General features: G+C 40.1%; 1 protein-coding gene across 2 annotated transcripts; it reads left to right on the forward strand.

Annotated features, from left to right (window-relative positions):
• The first annotated feature begins 675 nt into the window (after positions 1-675).
• Positions 676-13,896, forward strand: LOC103466943 (alpha-1,3-mannosyl-glycoprotein 4-beta-N-acetylglucosaminyltransferase C). Of its 2 annotated transcripts, XM_008412883.2 has the most exons (6): positions 676-844; positions 5,549-5,829; positions 9,124-9,222; positions 9,367-9,508; positions 12,215-12,469; positions 12,562-13,896. In XM_008412883.2, the coding sequence occupies exons 3-6, from the start codon at positions 9,127-9,129 to the stop codon at positions 13,446-13,448; spliced, it is 1,380 nt and encodes a 459-aa protein (XP_008411105.1). In that variant the 5' UTR covers positions 676-844; positions 5,549-5,829; positions 9,124-9,126; the 3' UTR covers positions 13,449-13,896. The 2 variants fall into 2 exon arrangements, with proteins under 2 accessions (XP_008411105.1, XP_017161084.1); XM_017305595.1 differs by lacking the exon at positions 676-844 and having other exon boundaries at positions 5,339-5,829.
• The last annotated feature ends 396 nt before the right edge of the window (positions 13,897-14,292 follow it).

Raw genomic sequence — 14,292 nt, forward strand, 5'->3', positions numbered from 1 at the left:
CCCAGCGTTCTGATGCTAAAAATTAGCATCGATGCTAAGTTTAGCTAAAATAATATTAATAGCATGTGGAGAATCACAAGCATGTTGACTAACGTGGACTTACTCCATTCAATATGTTGAAACTAGTGTTGTCAGTTAAGGGGTATCAAGTTTCCTGAGTCATATGGTACTTACCACTTCCTTATTTGCTCTTCTGCCATCTTGTCTATATTAATAGTGTTATAGTGTTCTGTCAAGGTGCTATTTTTCTACATTTCTAAATGCCAGCTCTGCCTTCTGTAGTAACTCAATGTTCCGCCATGTCTGTAGTTCTGACATTCCGCCATCACTGTAGTTCTAAAGAGCAGAGGGGCAGAAAAAATTCAAAGTTTATTTTGAGTCTAACTGACACCAAACAATGTCAGAACTTGTTTTGATTTGAATTTGGTTCGTTTTTTCTTAATTATGCGTAGGAGCAATGCATACTGCTCCTATGCATTGCTATTGCAGGCCCTAATTAATGAATATGTATTATTATGTGCCACTTTATACTACCGTCAAATAACTGCTAGCTTCAGTTGTTATGAAAACTCTGTATATATATCAAAAATAAAAGAAATTTGACTTGGTATCATAACTGTATCTGGCCCCTGAAATTGTCCTCTGTCTCTTTAAGAACCTCCTAGCTTTCCTGACACTCCCCCTTCAGCTTGTGATGACAACAGTGTTTCTCCATGATGGTGTCTGCAATCATTCTTCGGGGTGTTGCAGTTTCTATGTTGAGCTCAGCAGATGTGCAGTTCCGCTAGTCTGGAGGAGCCTAGTAGAGGAGGTGCTGGGTGGGAGCGCCAAGCTGGAGCTTTGGGTAAGCAGGCGGTGCATTGTATGATCAGGTGTTAAGGCAAACCCAAATCTCAGGAGATTCAAGGAGTCCTCATACATGTATGAATAAATCAAGGCAGAACTCTGTTGAAGAACTGATGGATTCTTGGGAGAAAAATGTCACCTGTTTTCCCACGGGTTTATTTTAGGTCTGTCACAATTATCAAAATTATTTCTATTTGCTAAATGACACAGGAATGAGAGAATTTTGTATTACTGCCTTCAAAATCTGAAGTTTACATACATTTCCTCAGTATTTGATTGCATTCCATTTGAACTGTATGACCTTGGTCTCGCCTTTTGGGTTTCCTTCCAGAAACTTCTCTCTCACAATAGTGTGGTTGGAATGAGTCCTGGTCTGTTCCTTCTGACGGAACTGGTTGAAGTCCGGGTTGCGGCCCGCCTCACTCACACATGCCTTTTCAGGTTTCCCCACAACTTCTCCATAGGATTAAGATCAGGACCACAACAAAACATTGACTCTGTTGTCCTCAAGCTGCTTTAAAACCACTTTGGCTGTGTGCTGAGGGTTACTGTCCATCTGGAAGACCAATCTGCTTTTACTTCCTGGCTGATGTATTTAACTGTTGCTTTAATATTTTGCCATGTAATGTTCTTTCCTCATGATTCCATCTATTTTATGATGGAATCATAAAATTCGTACTGCAGCAAAACAACCCCACAACATGATGCTGCCACAACCACGCTTCACAGTTAGGACGGTACAGGCATCATCCTTTTTCCTCAAAATGTAACAGGTGCAAAAAACAGTCCAAAATGAAGATTTTTGTCCCTGTGTGGATTTGCAAACTACAATCTTTCAGCCCAGGACATTTCACTGTGGATAATGACTCTTTCTCACCAACTTCAGCAGCATCCTCACAAGATCTTTGGTTTTTGTTCTGGGGCCTTTCTGCACATTTTGTACCTGAACCTGTTCATTTCTGCCCATTTCCTTCCTGAGTGGTGTGATGGTTGTATGCCTGTCACGATAACAAATTTTGCTGGACGATTAATTGTCTAAAAAAATTATTGCGATAAACAATAATATTGTTTCAAGACCTTTTGACACTGATTTAAAGGAAATGATGTAATAATGCATGTGATTTCCTGCCATAGAAAGATACACTTTATTTTCAAAAGAACACATAACACTGGAACTGATAAACTAAACAACCCAAAACAAAAATAAAATGGATTCTCAGTCTCCATTAACAAAAAGTGTACTTGAATAAAAACTAAACAACATAAAGCCAAAGTGGAAATAAATATTGAATTCAACCAAAGGAGTGCAGATTATGAAGTCTGTATACTATATTGCCCTTCAGTAATCAGTGGCGGAGCTAGACTTTTAAAGTTGGGGGGGCCAAGGGGGGCCAGGACTACCTCTGGGGGGGCAAAATTTTAAATGTGTGTGTGCACATATATATAATTTTAAAAAATAACCAAACTGAATATTTGGTTAGTTTTTAAGCCCCTCTGTCATTTGACATGTTATAATTAACACCTTTGACTGGCGCACATGGAGACATGATAGACTTTACGCAAAGAGTTCATCGCAGAGGAAACTAAAATCAATCAAATAAAAGATCCTTTCTGAATATCATCTCATGGACTCTGAACTAAATGCGTCTTTCTGACCGGGAGCTGACAGCGTGTTGAAGAGTTATGGACACCTTGGTTAGGAAGCTCTGATTGGACAGGTAACAATATTTCAGGTCGGACCAGAATTATTTGCCTGATGGTGGTTCAGGCTTCTAATGAGTTTACATTTAATGAGTTTGGAGCACATAGAGAAAACCTAAAGAGAATATGATCTACTTATTGTAGTTTATGTAGAGGAATAACAGCTGATCGTTGAGAGAGGAAAGAAATTAAAGTGCAGATCCGTTAGGCAGAAACAAGCGCAGAGCGCTGGGCAATAAATGCGCTTAAATGCTCCACAGTTAGTTGATCACACATGAGATGACAAACGCCAAATATATAATATATAGTTACACTGCTTACGTTAATGGTGTTTTAAAAACAAAACCAGTAAAAACTTAACTGAGTTAATATGTCAGATTCCCTCCTCATCCTCGTCTTGATAAGAACAGAGAGCAGTCCGCTGGTTTCTGTCCAGAATGTGATCAAGCGCAGCTGACACTTGGTGCCACAATGGTGGCACAGAGAACATCGTGGAGCTCATTATTAATCAGACTAAGAACAATATCAGTCAGAGGATCATCTCTGATCTGGACGCTTTAACGGACCAGAGACTTTGGAGCTCCTAGCTCAGCTGATCCGCTTCTGCTGGTTTTTCTCCCGCAGAGGGATCAGGAAACGATCAGAGTTCTGTCGTCTTCTAATCACGTCATTTCGTGAAATGTTACCTGATTTCAAAAACGTTCTAGCAGAGAAATAATAAATGTTTCATTTGATGACTACAAATTGGAAATAAAATTATTTTTTTCTTTGACGGACAACGAAAAAACTCCAGCGCCACCTCTGCTCCAAACTAGGAACATTGTCGGCCCCTCTTCGGTTTTTTCTCTTTTTTGCGGAGAATAAATAAATAACTTATTGGTGTTTTACCATCACCACCAGGTATGAAGTGCTTTAGCCTTTGAATTGCACCACAACGCAGCACAACTGAAACACCCAGGAGAAGAATATCAGCTTGTTATGAGTATAAAGGAGGCTGGTATCGCGCCTGATAAAAATCTATTTATTTATGTCATCACATGGACTTATATAAAGTTTTATACATTTTCTTTTGATATATTTATTATTGTTTTTCTTCTTTAGATATTAGGTTGGCTTAGAATGATTCCAAATAATGTACAGGAATAACCTGGTGCTGTTACATGTCAATCATCTGGGGGGGCCACTAGGGGGGCCAATCAGATGACAGGGGGGGCACTGGCCCCCCCGGCCCCCCCTCTGGCTCCGCCACTGTCAGTAATCACTAGATTTAAATAGAGAAGATGGGCACATCTTCACATCACATGATGCTGTATTTCATACTACACGATTTTTTGCTCCTATTTTCCCTTTACGAAAATCTTAGATCATTGGCCGATCTAACATTGTCGCTGGTGATTTCGTAACCGATCATCCTGTAGTGTGATTTAGGTCGTCGTGGCCGCTCCGATCTAAATCTGGGGTTTTCCCCGACTGGGAGCTTAACGCTGAATGTGACAGGTAGCCAATCAGAAAGCGCGGATTCTCCTCCTTCTGGGAGGAAATAATGAGGGGAATCCCAAACAACTGACACGACGCAACCCGAAGTCCAGCGGACATCGGAGATGATTTGTGGAAACCACATTAATGTTTATTCARCATTTCGTGCAAAGAATATAGAAATGACAAGGGGAGGAGTTGGAGCCAAATTACTACCGCAGTTGATAAACCCGGTAAGTTTTCAGCTGTTCTTCGTTAACGTGACATAAATAGGTTATAATTATTTTCATTCAGTCAGGACTTTACTCTGACTCTATAGCCACATGCATCACAGGTAGATTCTAGTAAAGCATTGATTAATACATGATTTTAAAATTAGTTAACTGGACTTGTAGCCATTATTTTGGCCCAGGTGGCTGGACAACACACGGCACGACAAACCCGATCGAACCGTTATGGATTTCTGTCGGCTAATGTGTCTCTCAGGTTTTGAAAATGGGCCGACAACTCATGTAGTGTGCGCTGGACATTAGACTAAGGAAATGAGGAAGGGAGGGTCAGTGGAGAGCACCGGAGCTGAGCCTTTTTTCATTCAGTGTCATCAATAGAGAGAAAAAAGGCAGGAAGAGACGATAAAGCCGATAATTAAAATAAGGTCGATAGGTTTAATTTATCATGCGATTAATTGATTTATCGTTTATCGCGACAGGCCTAGACGGTTGTAAATTCCCATTATGTCCATGTTTGGATAAAATTGTTTAAAGAGTTGAATGCTGCACCTTAAAGCATTTGGAAATTATTTCCCAAGTTGAACCAAACTGGTGCTGCTCCTGATTCTCTTCCTGATATCTTGGCTGATTTTTTTTAGACATTCCCATAGAGTCCAACAAAAAATCAGAAAGTTTCAGGTAGGACCTTAAAAGACATCCACAGCTGTCAGTTAACCTACCAGATGTTACCAAAACCATGACATCATCATCAGAGCTTTCATTAGTTATATATAGTGATCATTCTCCATTTAAACTTCTGCTTTTGAGGCCATTAATAGATAAATGTTTGACATATTCTGTCTCTCATTATGCTGGCATTTAGTAATCAAAGTTATTTTGGTAATTGACCTAAAACAAGAGACGTTTGATCTGGTTAAACTACAGACGGGGGAAAAAGAAAGATGTAGGCCTGAGTAAACGTTTGGTTTCGACAGTTGCTTCTCCTATCGTAACCTTGAGGTTTACATATATTGCATAAAAAGATAAATGATCTTGATTTTCTAATTTTCTGATGTTAATCATAGTGCTGTGGTCAGTAATTTCCATCAGTAGAAAACTTATGAGGGACATCTTTAGTTTATAGAAATCTGATCATTTAGGGATTGGATGAAATTATTTAGACCAGGTTGGATTTTTAAGAATGAAGCGTAATAATATGCTTAAATGGCTCATTTAAGGGAATCCATTTTCAGTCTCTGTGTGTCATTTCTGAATCTTTCCACGCTGGGTTTCCCCACTCTGTTTCCGTCTTCTAGCCCAGCCCCCTGGGTGTAAACTGCGCAGCGGATTGGGCCTCGTTCCGGCGTTACGACACACCCTCCGTCCGCAGCCGGGCGCCGCCACCTGATGCTTGGCAGCCTAAACTTCAGTCCTGACAGAGAGCAGAGGAGCACAATGCTGCAGCTCTAGCTGTTTCCAAACCATTAGGCTTCTGTCTGTGGATTTCTGAGGGAGGGAGAGGCGTTGACTTTGAGGTTCTGGCGCGGCTCGGAGGCAAACTCACTGGAAAGAGAGAAAGGAAGTTTCACTTAAGAGGGTAAGCTTTACTGTAGTATGTCATCCAAGATTTGTAGAAATGTCGTAGGGCATGTTTTTTAAAAAAAAAAAAAAATGTTTTTCTCGAGCTGCAACTGAGAGATTGAGATGCAACTGTTGGAAACCGACGGAACAAACTCACCCGTCCGGTTGCTCAGGTTTTTCGACTGGCTGTTTTCTTCGCGGTAGAAACTCTAAGCGCAGATGGGACTTCAACTAACAGCGGAGGCCAAATATACCGTCCATCCACCGCCTCGGTTATATTTGGAGTGAGCGCGAGCGCCAAGGCTGCTGGTTGAAAAGATAAACATTTCCTGATTTATCCTGTCTTGTATCCAGCAGAGGAAAGCCAGACCGTGAAAAGAAGCTTCCATGAAGGGATGGATTTACAAACGGTTCTATCGAGTTTGTGTTTTTTTTTCTTTTCTTCAGTACTGTACAGTCATTTAAAGTAGACACGTCCTGATACGTGTCGCATGGCTGCATGAAAAGCACTTTATGAAAACAAGGTACTTTTTAATAGCAGGAAGGTGTATGCTTTTATTTTTAGCAGGTAAACATGCTTTTCATACGCCGACACATTGTAATATTCCATCCATCCATTTTCTAACACCCTTATCCCTTGGTGGGGTCGGGAGGGTTGCTGGTGCCTATCCGGGTGAGAGGTGGGGTCACCCTGGGCAGGTCGCCAGTCTGTCGCAGGGCAACACAGAGACACACAGGACAAACAACCATGCACATGCACACACACACACACACACACACACACACACACACACACACACACACACACACACACACACCTAGGGACAATTTAGAGAGGCCAATTAACCTGACAGTCATGTTTTTGGACTGTGGGAGGAAACTGGAGTAGAAACCTAGAGAAAACCCACGCATGCACAGGGAGAACATGCAAACTCGAGAACATGCAAACTCCATGCAGAAAGACCCGGGGCCGGGAGTCGAACCCAGAACCTTCTTGCTGCAAGGCAACAGCTCTACCAACTGTGCCACTGTGTAGCCACATTGTAATATTCATTTTTTTTAATTGTTGCATTTTCATTAGCTGCTAGGAGAAAAGTGATGAGGCAATAGACATTAAGAGAATATAAAAGTCATTGTGTAATCACGTTTTTCATTTGGTGATGGAGTAACTTCAATAATATTCTGATTTATTGAATATATATATTGTATCTGATGTCCATATGATCCAAAATAACTAAAAGAAGAAACCTTAACTTTAAAAACAATTCAGTTATTGTTTTTAAAACCTGTTTAATGTAGTTTTCACAACACCTACTTCTAGCTTAATTTGACACTTTACACCTGGAGCTGTTTGTTTTTCCTTGGGTTGTTCTATCTACACCATTATGTATCTGTGATTTTTTTGTGCATTATTTGTCACCATGTATTCATAAAAAACTAGACATGCACTAAATTTTAAGAAGTCATACAATATCACAACAATTTCAATTTATTGCTATAAAAATATTAACTGCAACAAATCAAAATTTTTCTGACTCCTATCTTTGTGCTTCCAGCAGTTTGTGTGACATTTATCATCTGGATGAGTGCAATAATGTCAGCAGTGAATATACTCACAATTTACTGTACCAAATGGCCCAGAATCACTTTTCATTTCATAGAAAAATGGAGAAGTACTGACCTAAATGTGTCACCCAAAGTTAAACAAAAGATATATTAGGCCTGAGAAGGTTTATAGGTCTATGTGAATCTTAAATTGATAAAACATTGATCGGGTGTAAGATCCAAAGACATGGCGAAAACCAAACAAAGGAGAAAGAAATCAGAGGACACGGGCTGTTCTCGCAGTTTGCCTAGGGTGGAGGCAGATCCCAGTATTTGGATTGGAAATCAGATGCACTGTTGGAGAAGAATACCACACATACAAATGTTTTTCTTCTAATAGCTAACTTTGATTTGGAATCTATAGATCAACTACACGGAAACTGTTTTTAAAAATGCAGTTGTATAATTTTTTTTATTTATGCTTTCAACATTTTATAATTGCTTATAAATAATAAAAAGTATACTGGAAAAGACAAACCTCTCAAGTTCAACACCTGAAGATGCGGTTTACAGCCCTAAAATAGCTCCAAATATGTGAAAGCCCAATCTGAACAGCGGTTTTTTTTTTTGTTTTTTGTTTTTTCAGGTTAACACAGCAGAGACTTTAAAGTTGCTTTCGTAGGTTTAGGAACACTTATGAACACAAAGGCCGGTAATGAACAATGATTAATCTGGGAGAAATGCGGCGTAAGATAAAGTCAACAAAATCATAAATGTAGGTCGGGAAGCCGCAGCAGCTGCAGACTTGTTGTGTCAGGCTGTGAGGCCTGAGTCCAGCAGAGGGTTCCAGAGAAACCTGCTGTCAAGTCTAAATGTAACAAAATACTCTGCACAATCTGTTCCAGCACATTAGATTATCACTGGCCTCAAGTTGAATGTACCGCTCTGACGATGCAGTATCTTAGTTTTAAAGGGGCAGTATTACCAGGTGTTTTCCAGCCTTATAGAATTATTTTATAGCAGAATCAAGTAACTATGTTACCTTCAGTTGTTATAAAAAGGCTCTATATATCTGATATGACTTAAAGTTTGTTATTTAACGTGTTGAATTTGGGCCTCTGTCTCTTTAAAAATTCCTGCTCTTTCTGAAACTCAGCCTTCAGGAAGTCATCATAATGTCCCTCTTTTAACCTTTAGCAGGTTTAATAAATAGCTGGTTTTTACCAGGATTTCACTGAGAAGCGGCTCGCATAAAGAGCATTGTTTCACCAGGTGTTTGCTATTTGCTGCTGGCTAGTCTGAAGGAGCTGAGTGAGGGAGTCGTGAGGGGTGGAAGCTTGGAAACTGCAACTCTGAGGAGGAGCTGTGTGATGAAGGCGGAGCTAGGTCCAACCAGGCGTTTTGCACAGCTGAATGGTTGCCAAGAAGGTTAAAGGATTTCTCAAACATACATGAAAGAATCAAAGCAACACTCCTGGTATGTTTTTTATTAGGGAATAACATAAAATGAATTAAAGGTCAAAATAGTCGATTTTGACCTTTAATGATGCCACCTCTTTAAGTTAGTGTATCGATGGAGAACGATCTTTGGAGTTCAGATCTCCAGAAGACGCAGTGAGTTTATCTCAGTCTAGACACACACGGCCTGGTGTTATCTGTATCTGAGCCTTCTGAAATATTCATCCTCTCACAGCTGAATTATTTACTGTTGCACTGACTTGGTTTCACCTAAACACAAACGTCGATGTGTTTGGATGTTTGACAGGAAATGCGACGGCGCTCTAGGAAGAAGAATGCAGTTCTGGCAGTTCTGCTTCTCGTCACTGTCCTGTACTTCCTCTATCCGTTGGATTTCCTCCTCATGGTGAGACCCCAGAGCTAAAAAAAAAAAAAGAGGTGAATCCTGTCCAACAGGAAACGACACCTGGAAATGTTTCAGTCTGCTCTGCTTTCCCCTCCAGATGTGGTTCCAAGGAACAAGCAAACATTGGTCGATTGTGTCTTTCAGGGTTGGACTAGATCGGCTCCAAAGCAACTGAGCTGGCAATTGGAGAGGCTCGTCAGTAAGGAGTCCTGGGCGGAACAGGGAGATTATCTGCATCTCAATGTGACCTATCAGCTGCTGGCAGGAACGCCATCCACTCGGCAGAGTGAGTTCCACTCACAGTTGGCTAGTAACTGGTTATATTTACTCAGTTACATTTAATTGAGTAAAATTATGGAGGAAAAAAATTTTCTTTCAGGAGTATTTTTTTACTATGCTGTACTTTTTACTTTTACTTGAGTAATTCTATCTTGTGTCACTTACTCTTGAGTAAAATTCCTGGATCGTCTGCCCACTGAGAGTAACGCCACTGAATGAAGGACAAAGTTGTTTTAACCAAAACCTCACCACACACACACACACACACACACACACACACACACACACACACACACACACACACACACACACACACCTGCAGTTTGTGTTAAAGTTTTACAAGTTTCACATCAAAAGGATTTGATTTGGTTTATTTTGCCCAATTATTTTTATTCATATGTTATTTATATGAATTATTACATACTTTTTAAATCCCAAAATTCCCACATAACATCGTTGATCTCAGTAAAAGGCAGTGATCCTGATTCCTGACCCAACAGTAAGGAAGAAACCACTGCTGACTGACTAAAAATTACTCAAAGTGTGAGCTGGTGAGCCAAAGACTTTTGGAAAAACATTCACTGCAAAAACACAAAATCTTACAAAGTATTTCTTTGGTCTAGTTTATAGTGAAAATATCTTGACTAACTTGAAGTAAGACAAAACAAACTTATAAGAAACTTTTCTGCAAGATACAGGAGCTTATTTTTTTAGACAATAATTCCTTAATATTGATTAAAAAAAAGTAGCAGTTCCACTATCAGATTATTTCACTTTAAGGGCACATTTTTCCCAAATAATTTATCAAAGGAATTAGTACTTAAAAAAATCTATATTAAGAAATGATTGATTTAAAACAAGTTCCTATATCTTGTTGCCAAGTAACTTCTAAGTTAGTTTTGTCTTATTTCCATTGCTGCACTATGAACTAGACCAGAAATACTTGGTAAAATTTTGTGTTGTGTCTTGTGGACTGATGAGACAAAAGCTGAATTTTGGAAGGTGTGTCCTCCTTGCATCAGGTGAAAAACTAACACTTTTAGCACTTCACACTTCTCAACATGCCTGCAGTCAGACACGATGGTGGGTGTGTGATGATTGTGGGCTGATTTACTGATTCAGGACCCGGCTCTGTTGATTGAACCATGAATTCATGTCTTGTAAAATGACAGTCGGTCAGTTCTTGACCTAAAGCTCAGTCATTTATGTAGCAGGACAAAGATGAAGCAAACCACCAAGCTCACCTCTGGACAGCTCAGAAAAACCAAAACTAAAGGAAAGTTTTAGAGTGGCCTGGAAAAATCCCAGAGTTAAATCTGATTGAAATGCTGTGACGTGACTTTAAATAAGCCGTCCATGTCCGAAAACCCTGCAATGGGAACAATTCTGCGAGGAAGAATGGACCACAATTGCTCCACAGTGACGTTACCACAAACACTTGATGCCAGTTGTTGCTGCCATACGGCTAGGTTGGTTTGATTGGTTCTTCTCAGAACATTTTTATTAATTTTATATTAATAAAAAAAACAAAACAATCAAATTTAGTTGTTTTAAAACAATTAAATGAAATAATTAAACTCTAAATGACACCATTAACGAAGTGAGTGTTCTGGCCCTCTCTAAACCTCACTAAAACTCTGACATTGTAACCCTTATCGTAAAAAAAAACCCGTCAGCGTCCCTCACCCTCCTCTTATCTGTAGCAACACACTTTGTAAAAAAAAAAAAACCTTTAAAGCAGATTACAGTCTGCTTCTATCCATCAACTAATGCCTTTAAAAACAATCCATCATTAAAACCGCATGAAATAAAGCGACAAATCCATTTATCCATTATTTTCCCATTTAACTACAGCAGTAGTCATTTAAAGTGTAACAATAATTTGAGAAGCTGTGTGTTTTATTAAAAGCAAAAGATCAACATTTGTTGGGTTCAGAATATTATATTATAAAAAGAATTACCTCATAAACTCCTCCGTCTCACTATTTATAAAACATATTTTATTTGTCGGCCTTGGAATGTATTCAATAAGTTTTATTATTGCCACAGACCATTTATTTCAGTAACTCTAGCCTTTATTTATGTTTACAATGAGTTTCTGCTTACAGTTAATGAAAAGGACATTTAGAATTACATCAGTCATTACATTTTAATAGAGAAATGTGAACTTAATGAAAATGATATTTAAAGCTGCAGCTGTCTCCATGTCGTGACAGCATGTTACAAGACGGATAATCTGTGAAAAGATCGATCACCCCCAACTCCTCCCTGAGCTGCTATTATCATTTGAAGAAATGCACAACTACCGACCAAAAACAACCAATCGGAGCCAGAAGGAGGGGCTTAGCGCTGTCAGTCATCCTCATGTACTCACTGCTCAATGTATTAATGGTGGAGAAACAACGTCCAGTCACAGGAAAACAGTTTATCCTCCATCATCTATGGCCATGCTAACTAGCCTGAACATTCAGGCTAGTTAGCAGTGTAGCAAAGAGCAGAGGATGTCAATTTTTTCCCCCACAGATTATCTACCTCACACCATACTACCGTGACAAGTTTTAACAAATATGTAAAAAAAAAAAAAAAAAAAAAAAAAAAAAGCATTAATATTTAATAAAGGTTGTTACTTTCAAAAAGTACTTTTCAGGCCTCATGTTCTAAGTTATTAATATGACTGTATGTAGATTTTAATTCCTGTTTGGATACATTTCAGAGTTCCTAACCATCGGCATGTCGTCAGTCAAGCGGAAGAAGGGCAGCTACCTGGTKCCCACGCTGCAGTCGCTCTTCTCCCAGTCGTCTCGTGAAGAGCGCTCCTCCATGGTGGTGGTGGTACTGATCGCAGACTTTGACGTTCGCTGGATAACCAGTACCGTCAGGGAAATCAACTCAACGTTTGCCTCTGAGCTGGACCTAGGCCAGCTTTTAGTCATCCACGTGTCGCAGAAGTGGTACCCTCCTCTGACAGGTGCAGCATGATGAGTTCCAGCCAGGCAGGAAGCTTGAGTAACGTTCTTGCCGGTGGTTTATTCATGCAAGTCTCTCTGCTTCTTCCTGAAGGCTTGAAGAGGAACTACAACGACGCTCCTGACCGGGTGTCGTTCCGCTCCAAGCAGAATGTGGATTACTCCTTTTTGATCCACTACAGTGCAGGTCTGGGGCAGTACTACCTCCAGCTGGAAGACGACGTCTTTTCAGCACAGAACTTTCTCACAACTATTCGGAAGCACATTGAGGAGCAAAACGCAAAAAAGGACAGGTGGGCAATGTTGGAGTTTTCAGCCCTTGGTTACATTGGGAAACTCTACAAGTCCGCCGACCTTCCTCTTCTGGCCCGCTTCCTTTTTCTCTTTTACCAAGAAATGCCTTGTGACTGGCTGATGTCTCATTTCCGACAGCTGATGACCCAAAGAGAGACCATCCTCTTTAAACCCTCACTCTTCCAACACATGGGCACTTTTTCGTCATTCCAGGGAACATTCAACAAGCTAAAGGATAAGAACTTTGAAGAGGGACTATACACCAATCCCTCAGCTGAAGTGTATTCAAACATGTCCACCTACCAGAAGTACTTCCCCAAACTGGCCTGGGATCCCGGGGAGGGCTTCTTCTGGGGGCGCTCTCCAGGAAGAGGAGATTATTTGACGGTGGTGTTCCTGGAGCCTGTGGTGGTTGCGGGGATACTGGTGGAAACGGGATCAGGAGGAAAGGACCTCCTGGACTCTGGTCAGGTGGAGCTAGGCCAAGACGTGTTCACTGCAGCGATGAAGAGCTGTAAAACCTTCCAGTCACTGGGAGCTTTTATGAATGGAAAATTTGAGATGCGAGAGGTAGACAAACGGCACGGCTCTGCTTCTTCGTGTCTGAGGATATCTGTGACCGCCGGGCAGAAAGACTGGCTGATCATTCGGAAAATAAGAATCACAACGAAGTCCAGCGCATCCTGACGCCAAAAGTAGCTGGTTTGTCTGTCTTCCAGCCTGACTAACATTTTGGTTTCCAGTTTGAGTAAGGCATCCAACTGGAAATACTGGTGGTGGTGACGACGGGAAGTTGGGGTGTGTGGTTCTAAACTGATCCTGTTATAAAACATTGACCATGCCTGAGTGGAGCTGCTTCCAACCTCGAGATGTTTGACCAAAGCAAATGATGTACAGAGATTAAACAGCCATAGTAGATAATAATCTAAATCCATCTGGTCTTTTTGTTTCTTACTGTAGGAATCTGCAGCATTTTTTGCTGTTTTTATATGGTACATTCTCCTCTAGACTGTTGTATTTGTACCTTTTTTCTTAAAGTATAAATCACTTTTTGCAAATGTTTTCTTGCATCACATTTTCTAGAAGGAAACCTGTGCTACCTCACACATTAAATGTGTTATTTTCTTGGACCAAAGCTTGTGTACTTCAGTCTTTATTTATATGTAAAACCCTCAAATCTATCTGTAATATCTATCGGAGTAGCAGCGTTTCCATTGACTATATGATTGTGCAATTTGACGTATCGAAAATAAATTTGGTGCTTCAAAAATACAAGTTTATCGCCAAAAAGTTTGGCAATAAACCAATAGAAAATYTTTTTTTTTGGCATCACACAACTCATGTGATCAATAAGTGGATATCGCCATCGACGCAAACCGCAAAGAAGACTACAGGAAGTAGTAGAAGGATAATGCAATGCTCGTGTAATTTTAGTTGGATTTCTTATTTAGTAGAAACACAGCAATTGTGAAATTGGTTTTTGTTTTTTTTTATATTAGTGAAATATTGACATTTCTAATGGAAACAGTTC

Source organism: Poecilia reticulata, linkage group LG7 (genome assembly GCF_000633615.1).
Source record: "Poecilia reticulata strain Guanapo linkage group LG7, Guppy_female_1.0+MT, whole genome shotgun sequence".
Lineage (NCBI taxonomy): Eukaryota > Metazoa > Chordata > Actinopteri > Cyprinodontiformes > Poeciliidae > Poecilia > Poecilia reticulata.